This window comes from Helianthus annuus, chromosome 2 (genome assembly GCF_002127325.2).
Source record: "Helianthus annuus cultivar XRQ/B chromosome 2, HanXRQr2.0-SUNRISE, whole genome shotgun sequence".
Taxonomy (NCBI): domain Eukaryota; kingdom Viridiplantae; phylum Streptophyta; class Magnoliopsida; order Asterales; family Asteraceae; genus Helianthus; species Helianthus annuus.
In genome coordinates, this window is record NC_035434.2 from 147,707,986 (window position 1) to 147,730,828 (window position 22,843).

The 22,843-nt window shown below is 34.2% G+C and overlaps 2 protein-coding genes and 1 long non-coding RNA gene across 3 annotated transcripts; 1 reads left to right on the forward strand and 2 right to left on the reverse strand.

Annotated features, from left to right (window-relative positions):
- Positions 1–139: 139 nt before the first annotated feature.
- On the reverse strand, positions 140–572 carry LOC118487570. Its single transcript, XR_004881929.1, has 3 exons — positions 454–572; positions 287–365; positions 140–204 (listed from the first exon to the last, which is right to left on the reverse strand). It is a non-coding gene; the product is annotated as an uncharacterized LOC118487570 (long non-coding RNA).
- A 6,407-nt stretch (positions 573–6,979) lies between these two features.
- On the reverse strand, positions 6,980–9,130 carry LOC110923776 (N-alpha-acetyltransferase 50). Its single transcript, XM_022167838.2, has 3 exons — positions 8,816–9,130; positions 7,454–7,576; positions 6,980–7,334 (listed from the first exon to the last, which is right to left on the reverse strand). Exons 1-3 carry the CDS (start codon positions 8,967–8,969, stop codon positions 7,117–7,119), a joined length of 495 nt encoding a protein of 164 aa, XP_022023530.1. The 5' UTR covers positions 8,970–9,130; the 3' UTR covers positions 6,980–7,116.
- Positions 9,131–17,114: 7,984 nt separating this feature from the next.
- LOC110923768 (V-type proton ATPase subunit c''1) lies at positions 17,115–22,131 on the forward strand. The gene is made up of 4 exons (XM_022167832.2): positions 17,115–17,528; positions 17,604–17,681; positions 20,869–21,039; positions 21,645–22,131. The coding sequence occupies exons 1-4, from the start codon at positions 17,401–17,403 to the stop codon at positions 21,811–21,813; spliced, it is 546 nt and encodes a 181-aa protein (XP_022023524.1). The 5' UTR covers positions 17,115–17,400; the 3' UTR covers positions 21,814–22,131.
- The last annotated feature ends 712 nt before the right edge of the window (positions 22,132–22,843 follow it).

The following is a 22,843-nucleotide window of genomic DNA, read 5'->3' on the forward strand; positions in this document are numbered from 1 at the left end:
ATTGAGTTGTTGTACTATAAGCATAATATGTTGCAATTATTTAAATTTGGTTGGAACCCTTGTGAAATGCTTTATACGATAGTATAGATAAACGCAATCAATTTAAATCTTTTGCGCGGGTTGAAAACATCCGAGCCGTTAAAGTTTGCTGCCCAATCCTGTCAAACAATACCTCCTCGAATATTTCCTCTGCATCTATATTGCCTATATATAGTATCAATTAAATCACACAAAAGCATCATATGTTTAAAAAAAATAGTAAAGTAGAAATTAAAAAAGGAAATACCAATAGGCCAAATAAATGTCTATCTCCAAATGAATAACTTTTCTCGTACCCACCCTTTTACACCTCCATATACATGAAGCTGCAAAAAGGAAAAAAACTATAAATTTATGAACAATTAAACAATACATTGGTAAATGGTTCCAGATACTATAATCATGCAAGGGTACCTTGATGAAGTATGAAGTGTCTGTCTTTTTGTATCCAATAACCTGTGTGTATACTTTATATGTAATATAAAATCATAATTTGAAAAAAAAACCACTAAATCACCAAAAACATAATAAAACATTAATATAAACTCATAGATTATGTAAAAGAAAACTGTTATCCCATTTGAATATTTTAAGAAACAAACCAAAGTTTTTTCGAATAAATGTTGAAATGGGTATAAAAGAACACACCTTTCCACCAAGATAAATAAATTTCATATCAACTTATCTCTTTCTTATCTCTTTCTTTTCGACTCTAACTCGCACAATAGTAGACAAAGGAGTTGATGTTGAGTGAAATGGTGAATTTATAGCAATGATAGGAGATTCCTTAATCGGTCAAATTTATTACATATTGATTGAAATTGGACCTTTGGAGTGCTTTTGCGGTTTATCCCAATAGGTTTCGTTTATTAATTGCATTTAAGAACCGAACTTATTATTGTATTATTATAATTAATTGTGATTATATTCTCATTTAATTATTTTTTTAGTTTTTTAATATTAATGTAGAAAGATCATTTCACCCCTTACTAACATCATTAAGTTGTTGTACCATAAGTATAAAATATTGTAATTACTTAAATTTGGTTGGTATCCTTATGAAATGCTTTATAATATAGTATAGATAGATAGATATAGATATAGATAATTATTTTTTTTTATTTTTAATATTAATGTAGAAAGACCATTTCACCCCTTACTAACATAATTAAGTTGTTGTACCATAAGTATAAAAGATTGTAATTACTTAAATTTGGTTGGTATCCTTATGAAATGCTTTATAATATAGTATAGATTAGGTTCTAGCATTAATGTACTGTACTATATGTTAATATGGTGTTTCATGCATTGCTTTGTTGCAAATTGTGTTGTTTTATTTGTAAATTATTATTATTATTTATAATAATCTAATTAATTTAGCCAAAATCTTGTTAATAATATATTAGAATATATATATATATATATAGTTATTTTAATACTTTTATTATTTTAATATTATAATAATAATTCCTTTTTTTACTGTTTAACTTTAATTTAATGATTTTTTAGTATCACGGGGTGGGATAAGCTTGGTGTCAACCGGTACTGGTATCGAAAATACCGGTACGGTCTTGTTTAGCAATTACTAAACCAAATAATAATGACTTAATTATAAAATTCAATCAAGTAATCGGTTACGGAGAACTTGAAATGGAAAAGCAATGTAAATATGAGGAAGGTGATGATGTTCAACTAAGTCAAATGATTTAATTCTTTATCAAGTATTTAACAATACTTAATTTATAAAGTTATCAATTTAATTGTATTTATCAATTTATACTCATGTAGAAAGACTAATTCCCTTTACTAACTTCATTGAGTTGTTGTACTATAAGCATAATATGTTGCAATTATTTAAATTTGGTTGGAACCCTTGTGAAATGCTTTATACGATAGTATAGATAAACGCAATCAATTTAAATCTTTTGCGCGGGTTGAAAACATCCGAGCCGTTAAAGTTTGCTGCCCAATCCTGTCAAACAATACCTCCTCGAATATTTCCTCTGCATCTATATTGCCTATATATAGTATCAATTAAATCACACAAAAGCATCATATGTTTAAAAAAAATAGTAAAGTAGAAATTAAAAAAGGAAATACCAATAGGCCAAATAAATGTCTATATCCAAATGAATAACTTTTCTCGTACCCACCCTTTTACACCTCCATATACATGAAGCTGCAAAAAGGAAAAAAACTATAAATTTATGAACAATTAAACAATACATTGGTAAATGGTTCCAGATACTATAGTCATGCAAGGGTACCTTGATGAAGTATGAAGTGTCTGTCTTTTTGTATCCAATAACCTGTGTGTATACTTTATATGTAATATAAAATCATAATTTGAAAAAAAAACCACTAAATCACCAAAAACATAATAAAACATTAATATAAACTCATAGATTATGTAAAAGAAAACTGTTATCCCATTTGAATATTTTAAGAAACAAACCAAAGTTTTTTCGAATAAATGTTGAAATGGGTATAAAAGAACACACCTTTCCACCAAGATAAATAAATTTCATATCAACTTATCTCTTTCTTATCTCTTTCTTTTCGACTCTAACTCGCACAATAGTAGACAAAGGAGTTGATGTTGAGTGAAATGGTGAATTTATAGCAATGATAGGAGATTCCTTAATCGGTCAAATTTATTACATATTGATTGAAATTGGACCTTTGGAGTGCTTTTGCGGTTTATCCCAATAGGTTTCGTTTATTAATTGCATTTAAGAACCGAACTTATTATTGTATTATTATAATTAATTGTGATTATATTCTCATTTAATTATTTTTTTAGTTTTTTAATATTAATGTAGAAAGATCATTTCACCCCTTACTAACATCATTAAGTTGTTGTACCATAAGTATAAAATATTGTAATTACTTAAATTTGGTTGGTATCCTTATGAAATGCTTTATAATATAGTATAGATAGATAGATATAGATATAGATAATTATTTTTTTTTTATTTTTAATATTAATGTAGAAAGACCATTTCACCCCTTACTAACATAATTAAGTTGTTGTACCATAAGTATAAAAGATTGTAATTACTTAAATTTGGTTGGTATCCTTATGAAATGCTTTATAATATAGTATAGATTAGGTTCTAGCATTAATGTACTGTACTATATGTTAATATGGTGTTTCATGCATTGCTTTGTTGCAAATTGTGTTGTTTTATTTGTAAATTATTATTATTATTTATAATAATCTAATTAATTTAGCCAAAATCTTGTTAATAATATATTAGAATATATATATATATATATATATATAGTTATTTTAATACTTTTATTATTTTAATATTATAATAATAATTCCTTTTTTTACTGTTTAACTTTAATTTAATGATTTTTTAGTATCACGGGGTGGGATAAGCTTGGTGTCAACCGGTACTGGTATCGAAAATACCGGTACGGTCTTGTTTGGTATCGGTACAAATAGTAATTTTAATATTTTAATAATATATATAGTTTTTATATATTTTTATTATTTTAATATTATAATAATAATTCTTTTCTTTACTTTTTAACTTTAATTTAATGATATTTTTATGATACTTATGATCTTTCGGTTTAAATTTTATCTTAATCTATTAATTCTGATACTAATATCATGGATAAGTTCTTAATATTTGATATCATTTGGATCCCTTTACCTATTTTTTTATTATATGTTTTCTTTGAAAATATATTGTTGTGTTTTTATTACGAATTATATTTGAGCTACTTTTAATATATTAGTTACTTCGAAATTTAAATTTATGGTTACCTTGTCAAAGATCATTTTATAGAATAATCATAAGTTTGGAATAATTATCTTTAAACCAATTATTAAAACAAATTAAGATCAAAGTTAACTTTAAACTAATCTACTTTTATCTATAATATATTATTTAGTATAATGTGTTATTGATGATATTAATTTTAATGATTATTGATATATAATTATTTTATTTTATTTTTTATCTTATCTCTTATTTATTTAATATAAATTAAATGCAATTAATAGGATTTTTATAGGATGATGCATTTAAAACAACCATAAATTTTGGTTTTAAAATAGAACATATAACTAAACTTTAGAATATATATAGATTTTTTTTCCATTAGGTGTAATGGTAATATTTTCACTGAATTTAGATTAAATTTAAAGAAATTTCTGGTATTTTCATTTGTTAAATCGCGTGTACACGCAGGCTATAACCTAGTACTTCTTATAAATAAAATTACATATTATATATGATAAAAGGAAAATAAAATTACAATTGTAGTTCATAAATCTCCGTAGTAGTAATTTGATCTTTAGCCAATGAGGTAGTGGTGGTGTGGTTGAAGAAAGATTTGGCATGTTCAACTCCCACTCTAATCATTTTTTTTTTGTGAGGTTTTATCGATTATTCCACTGTCGTGCCTTTGGGCGGGTGGAGGTCGGGTTTCCGCGTATCTGGGGGAGCCAAAGGGCTGGCGGCGGTCAAGTAGTCAACCTTGGCCATAGCGCCTGGTGTCACGATGGTTGGCACATCGTTCCTTTCCGTTAAAAAAAAGTAATTTGATCTCTAAGGTTCCAATTTTCAAAGGTACAACAATTTGAGTTAATGATTAATCGACAGACTTCACCAAAATTGTGTACATTAATGACTACAATCACAGCAAATGACATATAAGCGATATAACCTTAAGAGAACCTGAACATTCGAATAGATGTCGCGTATTAGTGATTTTTCCAACTTGACAACCTAACCTTACAAATACATTCGAACAACATAAAACTTTCAGAATTAAATCAAACTAACCAACACAAGATAATTAAAGGATCTAATTTGATATTTTATAGGATCTAAATTTAAACCCTAAGTTTCCACTTTATGACGTTTACAAATTATAAAAGTTATTACAAACTTTATGCTACTAATAGTTACCTCACTTAAGTTAAGGGTAAGTCAAAAACTTACCTGCTAAAATGTTTAAAAGTTGGTAGGCTTTATCCAACATGAACTAACCTGATTCAACATCATGTGAGGGCAAAACGGTAGAATTTTTATAAAAGTTTGAAACATCCGATTAAAAGCAAGAATTTGTATATAGGCGGTAGAATTGGAAACGGTTCCATAATTTCCTAAAAAACTTCCGATAATTGATTAATTTTCAACCTTCCATATATAATCTAAAGAGAGCGGTAATAGAATTGAAGGAATTGAAGGAAATTGAAGGAAAATAGAGAGAAGAAGAGAATGGCGCCTAAAATCCCAATTCTCTGGCCAAAGAGAATAGCCACATCAAAGTCAAATAGTCAACATTATTTTGCTTTAGTATAAGAGATAGATAGTATTGTTTTATTATTTATTTTTATTATCTAGAAGTTTACTCTCTTAGGAATTAGGAAAATTACCGAAATACCCCTACTTTCAACTGAATGTTTTAACTGAGTTAGAGCCTTGGAGCAAACTGGAGACAAAATCCAAACATTGGGGAGTAAAATGACTATTTTTAAAGGTTTGAGTTAAAACCGTTAAAATGACCAAACCACAGAGAGCAAAACGGAAGTTTACTCAATATATTAATATGTTATCTTACAAAACATAAGAAATATATTTTAAATATATAATTTTTTAATCTTTTTTGTCTACGTTGTTTGCTAAGCAGCTGTGACAATTTTTTGTTAAGAACCTATTTGCTAAGCAATTGTGACAATTTTTTTTTTGTTAAAAAGGTGAAACCGTATAAATTCTTTTAAATAACTAACGGAAACAAAAAATTGGAAAATATTGTTATCAAGTAAATACGACTTAATTTACAATTTTACATGAGTGATAGAGCAAATGAAAAAACTTGCTATTTATTATATTCTGTCATGATTATACTTGAATAGTGATATTATATTACAAACCATTTGAAAGATTTGAATTGATGTTTTAGCCACCCACCATGATATTGTGAACGCATTCATTCACACAACTTTTGTCAAATATTGAGTGGATGTTTCGACGCAACCTGATGTGTGGTTGAAAGATTACTATTTGAGAGTGAAAATTTGGCGTCTAGCAACTTCCTAGTTGATTAATAAAAATTTTGTTGGCCGTTAAAAAAAAATGAGAGTCAAAATAATTAACGCTATATGGTGTGGTGATGTTTCTAATCGTCAACATCACTCTTCATATAGGCTTCACGTCACTTCACCGTTATCTACCATTCTCACCACGCTATCAGGGGCGCAACTTTGTGGGGGCCGGGAGGAGGGGGCGCCCGACCTCCCGAACTTTTCGCTCAGTAGTAACCGGTATGTAGTTTTCGTATAGAATTTTTAGGTATATACGTTTTCAAAGGTACAACAATTTGAGTTATTGATTAATAGACAGACTTCACCAAAATTGTGTACATTAATAACTACAATCACAGCAAATGACATATAAGCGATATAACCTTAAGATAACCTGAATATTCGAATAGATGTCGCATATCAGTGATTTTTCCAACATGAACTAACCTGATTCAATATCAAAATTTCCCACATCTGATCCGCTTTTTTTCAACATGGTGTCATCCCCCTTGGAAACGTGGCATTCCCTGTTGGCTTCCTACACCTTTTAATCAGAACCCAGACCTACTATAATCAAGTTCACACAGAGTATACTATCACAATGTAACCAGTTTATAAGGCGCAAAAAAAAAAAAAAAAAAAAAAAAAAAAAAAAAAACCCTTATATTGTTCCTCGATGAATAACTTCTTGACATGAATAATGAAAAATGCATCAAACTAGCAAGGGTACATGGTATCATTCTTACATAAGATTACAGTCCCAACAAACAGGCCTCTTGGGAAGAGACCAGGGTTCAATTCCTGGCATAGGGTAAAATTTGGTGTAATTTAAGAGTAGTGTTATGTAACCTTTGCCGTTCAAAAAAAATAAAAATAAATAACAAATAGGCCTCAAAAGACAAAACAAACCAGATATTAACAATTAGCATATCCATAAATCAGTTTGACAATTAGCATCCATAAATCAGTGTCCAATTGACAATAACTCAATACCCAACTCCAGATCTCCATCTTATTTGTGAATTCCATTATTTCTCGGATTGAGGCTGCCCAACGTACTTTGTAACCACATAGCAGTCTGGTGGAATAATGCGTGCATAATAATTCTTGATCGTTTCCGTGATTTCAAACCCAAATTTCTTGTAAAAGTTTATGGCGTCTTCATTGTTTGTCTGCACATGCAAGTAGATCTCACCAATATTCTCCTTGCTGCTTAGATCAATAACATGATTTAACAGCTTTGTACCTGCCACAATATTGGGAAACTACGTCTTTAGAGTCGTGAAAATGTGTGTTGATAATGCAATTTCGGTTCTCAATACCATTTGACTTTTTAGGGTCAAAGTAAAGATTTGGGATACTTACCGATACCTAGGCCACGATAAGGTGCTAAAACACCTAATGTCATTATGTATACGCGAATAGCCCCGTCTTCCTTCTTCTCAAGTCGGCATGCAATTGAGCCAACACAGATGTCACTGTAATATGCTGAAAAAGTAGACAATATATAAAAAAACAACTTTAAAAAATGCTTAAGCATCATGAAATTTAGAACTTGTAGAATCATGAAATATAGAAATGGATGTTTGCAATGAAAACATAATCTTGAGAGGTATAAATGGTGACTTAGTAGTGTGTGTTCAGGTGTTTCAGAAACGATATATTTCTTTAATATATGGTAAAATGATTTGACCGAGAGCACATAATTCATTAATTCATTTATAAGATGACGTTATGGTGTACCCCTAGTCAAGACATCCGCATGCAACTTCAGGACCAACAAATGGTCTGGAAGACAAGCCATAACATTTGAACCTACCAGTCGTCCGGTGACGGTGTACCCCTAGTCCAGACACAACATCCCGACCTACAAATGCTCCAGAAGACAAGACATAACATTTGGACCTACTACCAGTCATCCAAATAATAAAGCACACTCAATTATGATCCGGAATGTATCACTTCTGGTCTATGTAACAGTCCGTTATAGTCGAAACTCCTATGTTTCCAATAATCCGATAGCCCTTAACGTCCAGACTTTCTCGCGGTCCAAACCTTGTAACTGAGTGACGATGCTTCATTAATGTGGCCTATCACAAGACATAACGTTTGAACCTCCTAGTAGTCCGTTGGTGTACTTGCAACAGTGAAAAGCTACCAAAGCAAGCACCTTATCCATATAATATAAAGTAAAGCATGTTTTTTTCTGATTCAACAAACTCAGTAATACCATAATCTGATTCAAGAGCAGCAACATCAGGAGCAACAAACTTCCACAGGTAATATTGTTCATTCACATGCGGTTTTAATTATAATGTGAGTCAAGTGCATACACTCCAAAAATACAAAAAGTACCAAATCTACTTCATGTTACCCAAATCTAATTTACAGGTAACATTATTCCAATCAAACAACATCTACATACGCTGACATTGTCTTTCTTAAATTGCGAAAAACATTATTTCTTCAATACTCACTCCGGCATTTCATCAAACACCTGGTAGGCATTCATTCAATACACTACATAAACATCTTATCATTCAACACCCATTTACAAAAGTTTTATTCAAAACGCCATCATACCATCCAAAACATATCTAAAACTATAAAACTATTTAAAGATTATTACAACCAACACATCATCATAACCTATAACATAAAAGAACTTAAATAAAGACGCATAAAGATGACGAATTTGTTGAATAATAATAATAATAATATTAATACCTAGCTTAGTGAAGTGGTGGGATGCAAGAGCATCTGCGTAATACTTATCGTTGTATCGAACAGGAAACAGAACGGAGTTGAGTTTTTTCAACTGCATTAGGTTCTTGTCTCGAACACTGTCCAGTGAGACTGAAACTGCACCATTTGCGACCATGTTGTTTGTTGCTGATTGATTGATTGTGTCGTGAAGAAGATGAATAAGGGGGGATTAAGGGATTTGGCTGACAAACGCAGCCTTGTTTTGAATGTTATATTCTAGAGCTCCAAAGGGTGGCTTCAATTTCCTTTTTAGTTTTTACCCTCTTCGGCTTCTTGCTAGCCGTTTGGTTTGCTTTTTATTAAGCCTTTTAATGAGATCTTTTAATGCTTTTAAATTTGGTTGGCTGGTTTAATATGACTGGCTTTGGTTGATTACTTTAATTAAAAAAATTCACATGTCTGGTCACACCACATCACACCCCTCTTTTTCACCATAAGTTTGTGGATCCCACTCTCGCCACGTGTCAAACAATGCCACCAACCTAAGCCCCTCCACACCCTGCAGCCTTACTATCTTAGCACTTATTTTTGGGGTGGACAACCCACGACATCTTTTTCTGTTTATTAATAACCACGAAAAACTAAATGAAAATACAATGTACCGATCTTCTATTTAACCTAATAACAAACTTGGAGATAAAGTAAAATGGATCTTGTTATTTTCGGGTCAAAGCGGGTCGACAATTTTAAAGAAATGGGTTGATGTGGGTTAGCACCTTAAAGAAACGGGTCAGATTTCGGATCATAATGGGTTTCGGGCCGACACGGGTTTTCACACGGGACGGGTTTCGGATCGCAACGGGTTTTATGCCGACACGAGTTTCCGCACGGGACGGGTTTTAGGCCGACACGAGTTTCGGGTCGGGACGAGTTTCGTACCATTTCGACCCGTACCGTTTCAACGCGAACCGTTTCGACCAGTACCGTTTCGACCCGTACCGTTTTGACCAGTACCGTTTCGAATTGAACAGTTTCGACCCGCCGTTTCGACCGATACCCTTTCGACCCGTACCGTTTCGACCAGTACCGTTTCGAATCGAACCGACTCGACCCGCACCGTTTCGACACAAACCGTTTCGACGCGAACCGTTTCGACCAGTACCGTTTCGACCCGTACCATTTCGAATCGAACCGTTTCGACACGAACTGTTTCAACGCGTACCGTTTCAACCAGTACCGTTTTGAATTGAACCGTTTCGACGCGAACCGTTTCGACCCGAACCAAAACAACCCTTTTTCAATAATTTCTCTTGGAATTATGTTACGACATTAATTTCTGTTTGGAACCTGCATCAACGACAATGTTACTGACATTAATTTTTGTTTGGAAATATGTTTTGCTAGTTAAGGTTGTTTAAAGGATTACAATCGTACATGGCTTGCTAACATGTATAGCATCAGATTATAACTGTTTTCACCAAGTACCGTTTCGAATTGAACCGTTTCGACGCGTACCGTTTCGAATTAGATCTGAGTAATTGTTGCATTCCAATAGACGTTTATTTTCTTAATCTTACTCAATTTTCGACTGTTATTGGCTGTAATTGATCTCTAGTAATAACTGCATATTAATCCTAAATTCCTAATCATATTCTCTATTAATCGATTCAATTCGTACAATAACTGCATATTAATAGTAATCATTCATGAACCCATAGGAACGAGCATGGCGTTCAACATGGACAGTCACTTTTTAAAAAAAATAAAAAAATTTAACCAACCCGACCCAACCCGAAACCCGTTCTGACCCGAACCCATTCCGACCCGAACCCGTTCCGACCAGAACCCGTTCTAACCCGAACCCGTTTTGACCCGAACCCGTTTCGACCCGAACCAAAACAACCCTTTTTTTAATTGACCCGTTTTGACCCGAACCCGTTTCGACCCGAACCCGTTTTGACCCATGACCCGGCCCGACCCGACCCGGCCCATCCCGTTTGCCAGGTCTAAAAAAAACGTTACACCTAAAAATTAAATTTATTCTTCGGCTTCATTTTCGTTCTCTCCTTCTTCCTTTTCGTTTTCTCCAGCATCCAAACTTACGTCTTCAAAGTTCCCGTCTTCGAATTCCTCAACCTCTTCTTACTCGGAATCTTCTTCGTCGTCACTGTTGTATCGAATTGGGCGAATTGCCTAAGCATGCTCAACCAAATCCGCCTTCAATGTGTTACATATTTCCCTAAATCACAATAGTTGAGCATTTGCGAGTCTCTCTTCCATTGTTGTTTGGGTTCCTTCGACTAAATCTTCCGGAATATAGTTTTGGTATATCGCTCTTCCATCATCCTCAATGATCATATTATGCAAAATGATGCAAGCATACATGGTCATTGATGTAGGGTAAAATACGCATATTTATCCCGTGTAAATTGTATAATTTTTGTATAGGTTTTATTTATTATTTTTAGTATTAGTTGTGTATTACATTATATTGTGTTTTGGCAGGTCCTAGTGCAAATGGAGCGAAAACGAGTAATATGGAAATGATCTGCCAGTTGGACATAGTAGAATGCCAGTAACCGGAGTAAAATTGGCGCTATTTTCTGTGAGTGGGACGAGCCCGCTATCTCTATATTATCTAAAAAGTGCTGCTATATATATTATTATTAATGTTTTTGAAAAGTGCATTGAAAAAAAAGCATGCATGCAATGTTGACTAATTCTTGGAAACAAATATATACATACAACGCAGCAACAACATTAGACATAAAATGATCTACTTTAGTGGGCTGCCATAGGGCTAAGCCCAATGAATGGATGTAAACCATTATGACAGAAGACTAGAGGCGGCATTTGTTATCATATGAGCCGCAAGCCCATACAACATAAAGATTGGAAACGTGAAGTTGGGATCCACATTGAACATCATCAGTCGACGGCTGCAATAATTAGAGAGCAACAGGAGACGAATTTTAGAGGATATTTGGCAAGGGTTCAAGGCAGAAGAATCATTGGGATTAAAGGTGAAGGCTTGGAGATCAAGAATTTAACGGGTTATATTTACTCGGTTCTTTCTTGTTTGCTTAGATCTTTATTTTTATGTCAATGAATTCAATATCTAAACCTTGGTTGATGTTTTTAAAACCATGTTTCTTGGCTAATTTTTATGCCATCTAGACTATGATGATTGGATTGATATAAAGGTTTTACCTTTTTCGTTATTTGCACGATGTTTATGGATTGATTGTGTCTTGTAAAAGGTTTGATTTAATGATTTGATGTGTATGCGTGCTTTGATTCGGTTTATTATTGTTATTTGCTTCATATGATTCTTAGTGACGGTCTATATCACAACATAGAGTCATATTAGGGTTTAGAGTTTCGGTGAGTGTCTATATCACATAAGAAAACCTTCACTCTTTAGGGAGAATCGCGCGATAACCTCTAGAAGTAACTAATAATAATTTGCTAGGTCTTAGTGTTCTACTAGTCCTAATAACTGGGAAGTGAGGGGCTATTGGTAGGTCTTACCCGGCGAATTGCTTTAGATAGGCCTTGGGAAAGGTTATGTCTTGGTTTACCTGTCGGTCTTATTAGTCTATGAAGTCAAATCTATTACTTCAGATTACCCTAGACCTAGGATTGGGAAAGAATAGGTCAACATTAGGGTACTTACACAATAATTAGACGACTGGGAAGAAATCTAATAACCGGTAGAATTAACGGCCTAGGTAGTGCCACAGGTTTCTCCTTGAGAAGGGTCGAGGGGCCTCGATGGTTCTTAATAGGTTTAGTATTTTAAGATCCCGGTTCCATAACTCGTGCATTTAACTTAATTGGTAATCTCTTAAAAACAATCCAGGATTCTTGTCTAGGTGGTCCAGTTCTCACATAAGAAAAGCTCACAACCTTTGTTCGTCTCTAGTCTAGTTCTAGTTATTTTAGTAGTTCAATATAGATTTCCTTATTCAGTAACCCCCCCCCCCCAACCAATTAAACAGTTAGAGTCGGTGTCAGTCTAGGTCTAGATAGAGTCTAATTAGCGTAATTAGAGAGTCTCGTGGGTTCGATACTCGGACTTACTGTAGCTATACTGCATTGATCGGTACACTTGCCGGTTGCGTGGTTTAGTTTTAGATCGAGTCTAAGTTTATAAATTTAAAGCTTAGAGTGTCTAGATTAGGTTAATTTTAGTAGTTTTTATTTAACCACTTTTAGCACATCAGTCATTCGTATTCTATTCTTATGCCACATGCGACAAGGATTTCTGATAAAATGCCATCGTTGTTGTAGAACCCCAAAACACCTCTCGATATCCTTTCTCGAAGACTCTTGTAATTTTTTTAAAATACTTTCTTTTCTCATCGAACGTTTCAGAAAACGTTTTAACATTAATCGAATACTCCGGGTATACACCATCGCCCAAATAGTAGCCATGCTCGTAGTCATTCCCGTTCACATGAAAACTGGCCTTTGGTATAGTTCCAGAAATGTAGCTCTCTAATAATGGTGAAGCCTCTAACGTATTAATAACGTTAAAACACCCGGCTACACCAAAGAAGGCCGACCAAACCCAAAGGTCGTATGACGCAACAGCTTGTAATACCAAAGTTGGCCCTTTTTTATCACCCCGTGTATGTTGACCTCGCCATGCGGTTGGACAATTATACCAACGCCATTGACGACAATCCAAGCTACCATCCATGTCGGGTATTCCATGTTTTTCTAGATGCACCTCATATATTTGTTGAAGGTCGTTCCAAGTGGGATTTCTCAAATAACGTTTTCCATATAACTGGCATATACCTAAATATAATTTAATATATAAAAGTTTTACTAGTAAGCTACTAAAAAATTAATATATAAAAGTAAATAAATAAAAGTCAATAAAAAATACCATAGCAAAAATGTTCCAAGCAATCTCGGGTTGTTTTCTCCGCCATCTTCAAGTACTCGTCGTTGATGTCATACGTGTTTCCGTATGATAATATGCATAAGGCGGACGTGACCTTTTGAATTGAGGTGAAGCCTAAATATCCTCGCGCGTCCATTCTTTGCTTAAAGAAATCATACTTATTTTCCAAATCATTATTAATGCGCAAAAATAACCTTTGGCTCATCCGAAAACGCCGTCTAAAAACATTGGGTCCGTGAACTGGTGTCGCATCAAAATAGTCTTTCATCAAACGCTCGTTCGCGGCTTCACGATCTCGCAAGATATAGGTGCGCCGCAATATGGGTCGTGGAGGGGGACTAGGCCGAACGTGCTCAAATGCTTGTATCACAAAAGTACATGCACTTGTAGCCGCTTCTTCCTCCTACGCGTCTTCTTCGGGTGAAAAAAAATCTTCGGTAAATATTGGTGAAGGAGTCTTCCGACGGGGAACCCATTATGGGAGTTATTTAAAAAATATATAAAGAAGGAGAGAATAGTTGAGTATGAATTGCAAAAATAATGGAAGAGTTGGGAGTTATTTATATAGTGAAATTAAAAAATTTATTTTTTTAAGATGATGACCGTTGTTTAACGGTCAAATTTTCAAAAATCCACCAAATAGCGCCGCTATAATACTCGCGCCCCACCCCATTTTTCATTTATACCGCCCCTCGTTTCGTTGTTTGGGGCGTTTTCCGACGCCATCTTGGGGCATACCGCCCCACTACGTTCTGTCTTATGGAAAACAAATACCACCCTTAGTACTAAAACTATATATCTTGATATGTTATCTTACCAAATATAAAAAATATATTTTAAAGGGAATAGGATCAAATATAAATTCTCCTAAAAATAAGAAGTTGTAAGAAGAATATCAAACGGACTCCTATTTACCTCATTCAGACGGCATCGGAACTGTCTCATCGAACTATCCGATGTGAGATTTTCGGTTTTTGTTTTTAGATGTTTAGCTTGTAGATTTTGTTTTGGTCAAAAATCTAATTAAGGATAATGTAACCAAATTTGAAATGTGAGGTAGAGTGCTTAGATGATTAACAATGATAGAAATGAATGTAAGGCTGTGAATGCAATTGAACACAGAGATTTATACGAGGAAAAGCCCTTGATCACTAGTAGATTGTCGGCACAAAACCCTCGGGTGGTGAAAACTATCACCACCAACTATATTGCACAAGGAAAAATTATTACAACTTCGGATGTTGATCAAATGTGTTACAACTGATTGCTAAGAGTGTTTGTGAGCATATGGTTCGTAATGTGTGTATGCGAAAATGTGAATGTGTCATATAACACTTGATCAATCCTCTTAGAATAACAACAACTAAATCCGAAAAACTTGCTTGACCACGTTCACTCCCTATGACCGTTGTGGAATAAGCACGTGCAACTCCATAACGAATTAATTCTGGATTCCAGCTTAGACTTCGTCCACCATGTTACTCCCCTGCATGTAAACACAAGGAAATGTCGAGAACAATCATTAGTAACCATAATAAATATTAAGGATGATGATGATGATGTGAGTCTCATTGGAAGCAACCTTACTGTTCCTACGGAGTAGAGGTAAGTTTGTCTACATCTTACCCTCCTCATACCCTATCTTAGTTGTGCTATTGGTGGGATTTACTGAGTAAGATGATGATGATGAATAAATATTAAGGATCCTTGATCCTCTGAGGTCCCGTGTTACGCATTAAGGATAATTTATCCAGAATATACCTCAGGATATGGGATCCATAATAGTAAAAATTTAAGCCCTAACAGATTTTATAAATCATTATGGCTTTTATATATTTGCATAATTGTGTCTTTTTTGTGACTCATTATGTTTTTTTATTCGATATTATATTATATTTTTCGGCATTGTGTTTATTTTGCCCGACGTTGTGTTATATTTTGTGATTCATTGTGTATTTGTACACTTTTTTATTTTTAGGAGCCTTTGTAAAATAACTTTACCTTGTTTGCTATGTTTCTCTAAAATCGTTCATTTTTTTTCTCTCTAAAGTCACTCAAGTTTCACTATTTGTTTCAATCTTGTGTAATTATCAAGTTTTCAAATTATTTTGTCAGATCACAATTATCTTTTAATTATAAATGCTTATGTGGTAACAACCAAATGATTTTTAATAAAAAGATTATTAAAAAAATTGATTGAAATCATTATCAACCCAAAACCTAGGTCGATTAGAAATCTAGGATTTAGAACTTTTAGGATTCAAGAACCTAAGTCGACCAAGTGGATTATGGTTTCGATTTTGACAAAATGGATCATTGTTCGAATATTCAATCGTCACATAAGCGATTCTAAACATTCGTTATAGGATTAGAATTTGGGGCAATCATTCTCATCCATTTGATTTGATTTGATTTTGAAAAATTCAACCAAAAGGCGACCAAATATTCGTTATTATAACATACATGATTCATGTATGCATTAATCTATTTGACCCAAGCCCAAGTAAGCTCCTACTCATGTTGGTAAAACCACTTCTTTCAATAGGGAACAATTTTGACACTTATGTTAGTTCAACATTGTCAAGGTACATAATCAACATGCTTGGATCGATACGCATGTTGGTCATCACTAGGAAATAGATATATTGTGTTTGATCTAAATACCAATATAACTCAAAATCTTTTTTGTCAAAATGGAACCCAAAATTCATTGTGTCGAATAGTTCCGAATCCTAGAAATTAGACCGGCCTATATAATGTTTTAATCTTTATTTTTAATAGTCTTCTTATTGCATACGTTGTTACCAGTTACCACATAAGCATTTAAAATTGAAAGAAAAATATTACCTGACACGTCATCCACGTAGCCTGATAATAGCATAAAATTAACATCAAAACATAGATAAAACATAAAACAAAGTTGTGTATTTACATTTTTTTCAAATATTAGATATTACATATATTATTTAAGAAAAGTTAGATTAAACATTAAATGAAAATTAGAAAAGAAAAAAAGCAAAAAGATATCACAATAAAAAGTACATGTCAATGTCAATGATCTTTAGATCAAATGGTGGAAGGCTTGCATTTCTTTTGAGAGATGCAGATTCGATTCTCACTTGGTGCAGAGTGAGGCATTGGTGAGCAATGATAGGAGACCCAGGGAAACCTGTGTTAGATCCTTGAGCCAAACGGGTTTTACCGGTAATTTCACCGTCGTGCCTACGGGCGGGTGGGTTACCGGGTTTTCCCCGGAATTGGTGGTGGACTCGGGCTACTCTCGGAGTACTCCGTTTGTCCAGTAGATGCCCCGGGAGTGCTCGGGGTTGAGTTTGTTGGCCTTTCAAAAAAAACAATAAAAAGTACATGTCAAGTACATGTAGCAATGCTAAACGGGTTATGTTCATAGACGGGCAAATCAAGACCAAACACAACACTTGTATTCTCATCTTACGGGTGGAGACAAACACACAATAAAAAAAAAGTAAGCATGAGAGGGTATTTAATGTGAAACTTGAAACTTAGAAGGATAATCTTGCCAAATAGTAAAAAAAAAAAAAAAAAAAAAAGAAAAAAAAATTCTGGATTCAAGCCAGAGTGGTGGTTTTGTCTCCTCTCAACATCTCGATCTTCATCTTCTTCATCTTGATCCATCCCTACACTTTGTCGCAACAAACTTTGGGATCAATCAATGTCAGGCGCCATTGTGATCGGAGCATCAGGCTCATGGGCCAGAGCAATGCTCAAGATCTCCCCTTACACCTTCTCCGCCATCGGAATCGCCGTTGCTATCGGCGTCTCAGTCTTAGGCGCCGCCTGGTAACCCTCTTTAACTCCGTTAACTCACTTCTGTTAAATGTTTAGATAGCTTTTCTGATCATCTTGTATTCTCAGGGGGATTTATATTACAGGAAGTAGTTTGATCGGTGCCGCAATCAAAGCGCCTCGTATTACATCCAAGAATTTGATTAGGTATGTATGTGATTCTTAAAACCCCTAATTTGGTTTTTTCTAATTAGGGAGGTTTTTGTTTAATAATTAGGGATGCTAAATGGGTTGTGTTCACGGGTTGGCGGGTCTGGCCCGACTTGAACCCAAAGACTTTACACAAACCCGAACGTGACACGAACCTGAAAATTGTGTTAGACATATAAATCTGAACACTACACGAACCCGAAAATTCATATAAATCTGGAACGACACGAACCCGAAAAATGTGTTAAGCATAGTTGTTAAAAGCCATCGCCTCTTGCGCCTAGGCCCAATTTCCTAGCAAGGCGAGGCAATTGCGCCTTAAGTCAAGGCAATTGCGCTTTAATTCTCCAGGTGATGGTTCATGCGCATATTCCAGTGAGATTCCCCAGATTCTGGAGAGTTTCCGGCCAAATTCTTTAAATTCTAGCAAGATTCCAGCTAGATTTCCTCCTTTTATCTAACGAAAACTATTTTTCTACACTTATAAATAAGCATTTATAACTTTTGGTACTAAATAGATGATATAAAATGTTATATAATAGCTTTAGTTTTATTTTATTTGAAGAATAGTATTAACTTTCTATTATATAAAAATATTTTAAGTTTTTTTGCTGTGCGCTTTTTTTCTCTCAGGCCCGCGCTTTTTTTGCGCCTTCCGCCTAGGCCACATGCGAGACCTATGCGCCTTGAGTGCGCCTAACGCCTTTAATAACTATGGTGTTAAGACATAAATCTGAACACAACATGTATATTCTTGACCCGTTTAGCCCGGAAATTTTACACAAACCCATAGCTGTTAATGGCGAATAGCGACAAATAGCGATAAGGTACCTATATGCTACATAGCGAATAATGATAAATAGCGGGCGCTGTTTTATAAATAGCGTACACTAGAAAAATTTGTATATGTATATTATATGTATATTTAACAAAATACCCCGGTATATATGCTATTTTACATGTATATTTAACAACTATTTTATAGCTATATTTAATTGCTATTATATTAAAAAAAATTAAAAAAAATAAAGTGTCGCTATTCTCGCTATCCATCGCTACAACCCTAATAGCGACACTAGACTTATACGCTACATAGCGCGCTATAGCGATCACTGCGATCGCTATTGACAACTCTGCACAAACCCGAATCCAAAAATCGTGTTAGACATATAAACCTGAACAGAACATGGCACGAGCCCAAAAATAATGTTCAAAACACCACGTGTATTCGTGACCCGTTTAACCCGAAAATTGTGTTAGACGTATAAACCCAAACACGACATGAATATTCATGGGTTGATCGGAGCACGACCTGTTCGCCCAGAATTTTATTTCTGTGTATTAATATTTTAGATGCTGTTAAGTTAACCTGTTTAACATGAATATTTGTGGGTTTAATCTGTTTGCACAAAAGTGATTTACTTTTGTGAAAGTTTTAGATGGTGGAAGAAAATGAAGTTTGCTGTTTTTCTGTGAAAAATGTTGGTGGTAGGGGTGAAATAGGTCTTACGGGCTGTTTGGCAACATCTGAATGGTAATTGCTGAACCAGTAAGAAGTCTGAGCCATTAAGTGCTGAACCAGTAAGATGTCTGAACCATTAAGAGCTTGTATAATGCTTAACCGTTCAGAGGCAAATGTCTGACCAATTTAGATTAGAGGTCTTAACCATTTAGACTCTGTATAAATCTTAACCATTCAGAGGCAAATGTCTGAACCATTCCGACATCTACTCGTGAAACAAACAGTCTGAACCACTAAGTGTTGAACCAGTAAGAGGTCTGAACCATTAAGAGCCTCATTAAGAGGTAAACAAACAGCATGTAGCCGTGTAGGTGATAGGAATAGAGGCAACTGGATCGACAATATGTGATCGGTTAGAGATTAATGGGTAATTATCTTAGTTGTAGCACGGTTTATGTGAATGGCACTTGTTAATATCTTATCGGCTATGTCATAGCATGACTGCATGAGCCATGAGGATCTCTGTTCACCGCTTGTCTAAATGGTTCTTAATGTACAAACTCTATGCAACAAAGTCTTAACTTCAGTGATATTGTTCCAAACCATGAATCAACATGCTGCACCTTTGTTTCTGAACATATTATTAATTATAAATTTTAAGCTTGATAATATCTCTGCACATTTGTATGCATCTTTTTAGCGTGTGTCATGCAGACACTTTTTTATCCATGAGTAAACTGCCAAAATGGTCCCTGAGGTTTGGTCACTTTTGTCACTTTAGTCCAAAATTCAAACCTTTTGAATTTGGGGCCCCGTGGTTTCAATTTTGTTGTCATTTTCATCCAAAATCAAAATCTGGTAAGATATTTCAGTTAACATCTAGCTTTTTTTGTCTTTTTCCTCCCTTTTAGTGAAGGGCAAAATGGTCTTTTAACGTTTTATTATAACGAATTAAAAAAATCTAACCATTTTGCCCTTCATTAAAAGGGAGAAAAAAGACAAAAAAGCTGGAGAGTTAATTGCCAAAATCGTCCCTGAGGTTTGGGCATGTTTGCCATTTTCGTCCAAAATGACACTTTTGTACCAAATTGCCCCCAACGTTTGTAACTTTTTGCCATTTTCATCCAACCCACTAACTTAGTTTATTTTTTCTGTTAAGTTGGGGATATTTGGATGAAACTGACAAATATAAAACCACAGGGACGATTTTGGCAATTTACTCAAACCCTTTTTAATTTCTTTTATTTTTGTTACATATATAATAAAAAAGAACATGCATGGAGTTTTTAGAAGAAAAAAATCTAATAGTTTTGTCACATAATTTTTATAAATTTTCATCCAAATCACGAGTTTATTTTTTCTGTTAAGGTGAAAGATGTTTTAAATTTTATAAATTAAGACAGAAATTAATTTACAGCTTCTTTATATAAAGCAGTTTTATAAAGAGAAAACGTCATTGGTGTCCAACACATAACAATCGATTATAACTTTTAGTATTTATCAGTTGTAGAGATAGAAAAAAAATTGAAAAATGTTACATATATTTTAAATGTAAAATTACCTTTAGTATTTATACCTCTTATTTCCTTAACCTCCAAGGTTATGTAAAATTACTCAATGCATTTCATACGGTTTATTTGGATCAAACGTTATATCCATAACTTATTTTAATGAATCCCCCTTTTGATTATGATCTAACTCAAAACATGCATATGATCACAGCGTCATATTCTGTGAAGCCGTTGCTATATACGGTGTTATCGTCGCCATTATTCTACAAACAAAGTTGGAAAGCGTTCCATCTTCACAAATATACGCACCGGAGTCTCTTAGAGCAGGATATGCAATATTTGCATCTGGACTCATTGTCGGCTTTGCAAATCTTGTATGCGGGTAAGTGTAATAATTCTTCTTTTTCTTTTCTGATAACCAACCATGAGAACCTCTTTGTAGGGCTGCAAACGAACCGAACGAACATGATCAAGACCTTTGTTCACGTTCGTTTCTTAAGAAATATATCTGTTCATGAACGCTTACCGAACGAGATTATATGTTTGTGTTTGTTTGTTAAGGAAATGAACGTCTTCGTGTTCGTTTTTGTTTGTTTGTTAACAATATTAGGCATGTTCATGAATACAAATGGAAACAAACGAACACAAACAAGTGTTCATGAACATAATATATAACACACTGACACTTATTAAACATTTTATATGAACAGAATATATAACACACTGACACTTATTAAACATTTTATTTGTCGGAATTTTGAAGTATTTAAATAAAATATAAAAACTGAAAACACTAATGAACTATCGAACACAATCGAACATAAACGAACGAATGCGGCCTCTGTTCATGTTCGTTCATTTAACTAAACGAACGAAATTTCCTGTTTGGGAAACTCACTGGCCCGCCAATATCCTGCTAACCAGTGGGCACGTGGCCGTCAAGATGTCTAATAATTCTTGTAATTGATTTAACATTTTCATCGACAGGTTGTGTGTGGGAATAATTGGGAGTAGCTGCGCGCTATCCGATGCCCAAAACTCTACGCTCTTTGTGAAAATTCTCGTGATTGAGATCTTCGGTAGTGCACTCGGGTTGTTTGGTGTGATTGTTGGAATAATTATGTCGGCTCAAGCTACCTGGCCATCAAAAGTTTAGTTTTGCCTTCTTGTAGAAGTTGAAGAACACAAAATCCTCGAGTAAATGTGTGTTTGCCCGTTTTTCTTCATTTTTGATGCGTGTTAGCCAATAAAGATCTGTTCCGTGTTACAATCGCTTGTAGAATCATTGTGTCCGTGTAGAGGACATCTCAATAAGACATTTTTTTGTCGATGTTTCGAATGGAACTTGAAAGAGACAAATCAGACAAGCCATGTTTTTATATATACAAGTGACTGAGTTGTGAGTTTTGTTGACACCGTCGTAGATGAACTTGTCGATTCTTGTGATTATTTAATGACTACATAAGTTATCGTGTTTGTACAAAATATATCTCTACGATATATCTTACGTTATTTGATTTCTTGAATTCATAGTTCTTATAGTGTTGCTATTTGTAGGATTTACAGGGTACGGGACCTTTTGACACTCTCATGTCTTTGGATTTGAAACATGGACTTTGTCATGCATGTAATAGTTATTAGTTAATTTGAACTCGCTATTACATGTGCCGTATGTTAGAATTTATGTGATCGATCACCAACGCTATCGCTTAGACGTTTAACAGGACATCCGTCATAACCATATCGGATTCTCTATGAACACGCCGTACCATTACTTGACCTTGATATTCAAGTTTAACATATCTTTTGGGTCCAACTCCAACACATCAATTTCTTTTTTTCATTCTGTAATGTATAAATAAATTGTAATTAGGTCTTGACAAAATTACAGAAAACGCCCTTTAGTTTTATATGAACTTGGAGGTTTCAATCTTAATGTTCACAAATCACACTAAGCCAATTCACTTGGGTTGCTGGCACCGGAGCGGGGAGTATTTGGCGTCGGGCTAGTGAGGAATCGGTTCAAGTGCGGTCACTTATGTCGGGAAATGAAGGGGAGTGTGCACATGATCTTTGCTGTAATGGCAACAAGTTTCACTCATGTGTTTTTCGTCCTAATCAGGTAAGTATTTTATATTTATTTATTTAAACAAAAATCATGAAATTTGCCATTTTTATGATTGTGT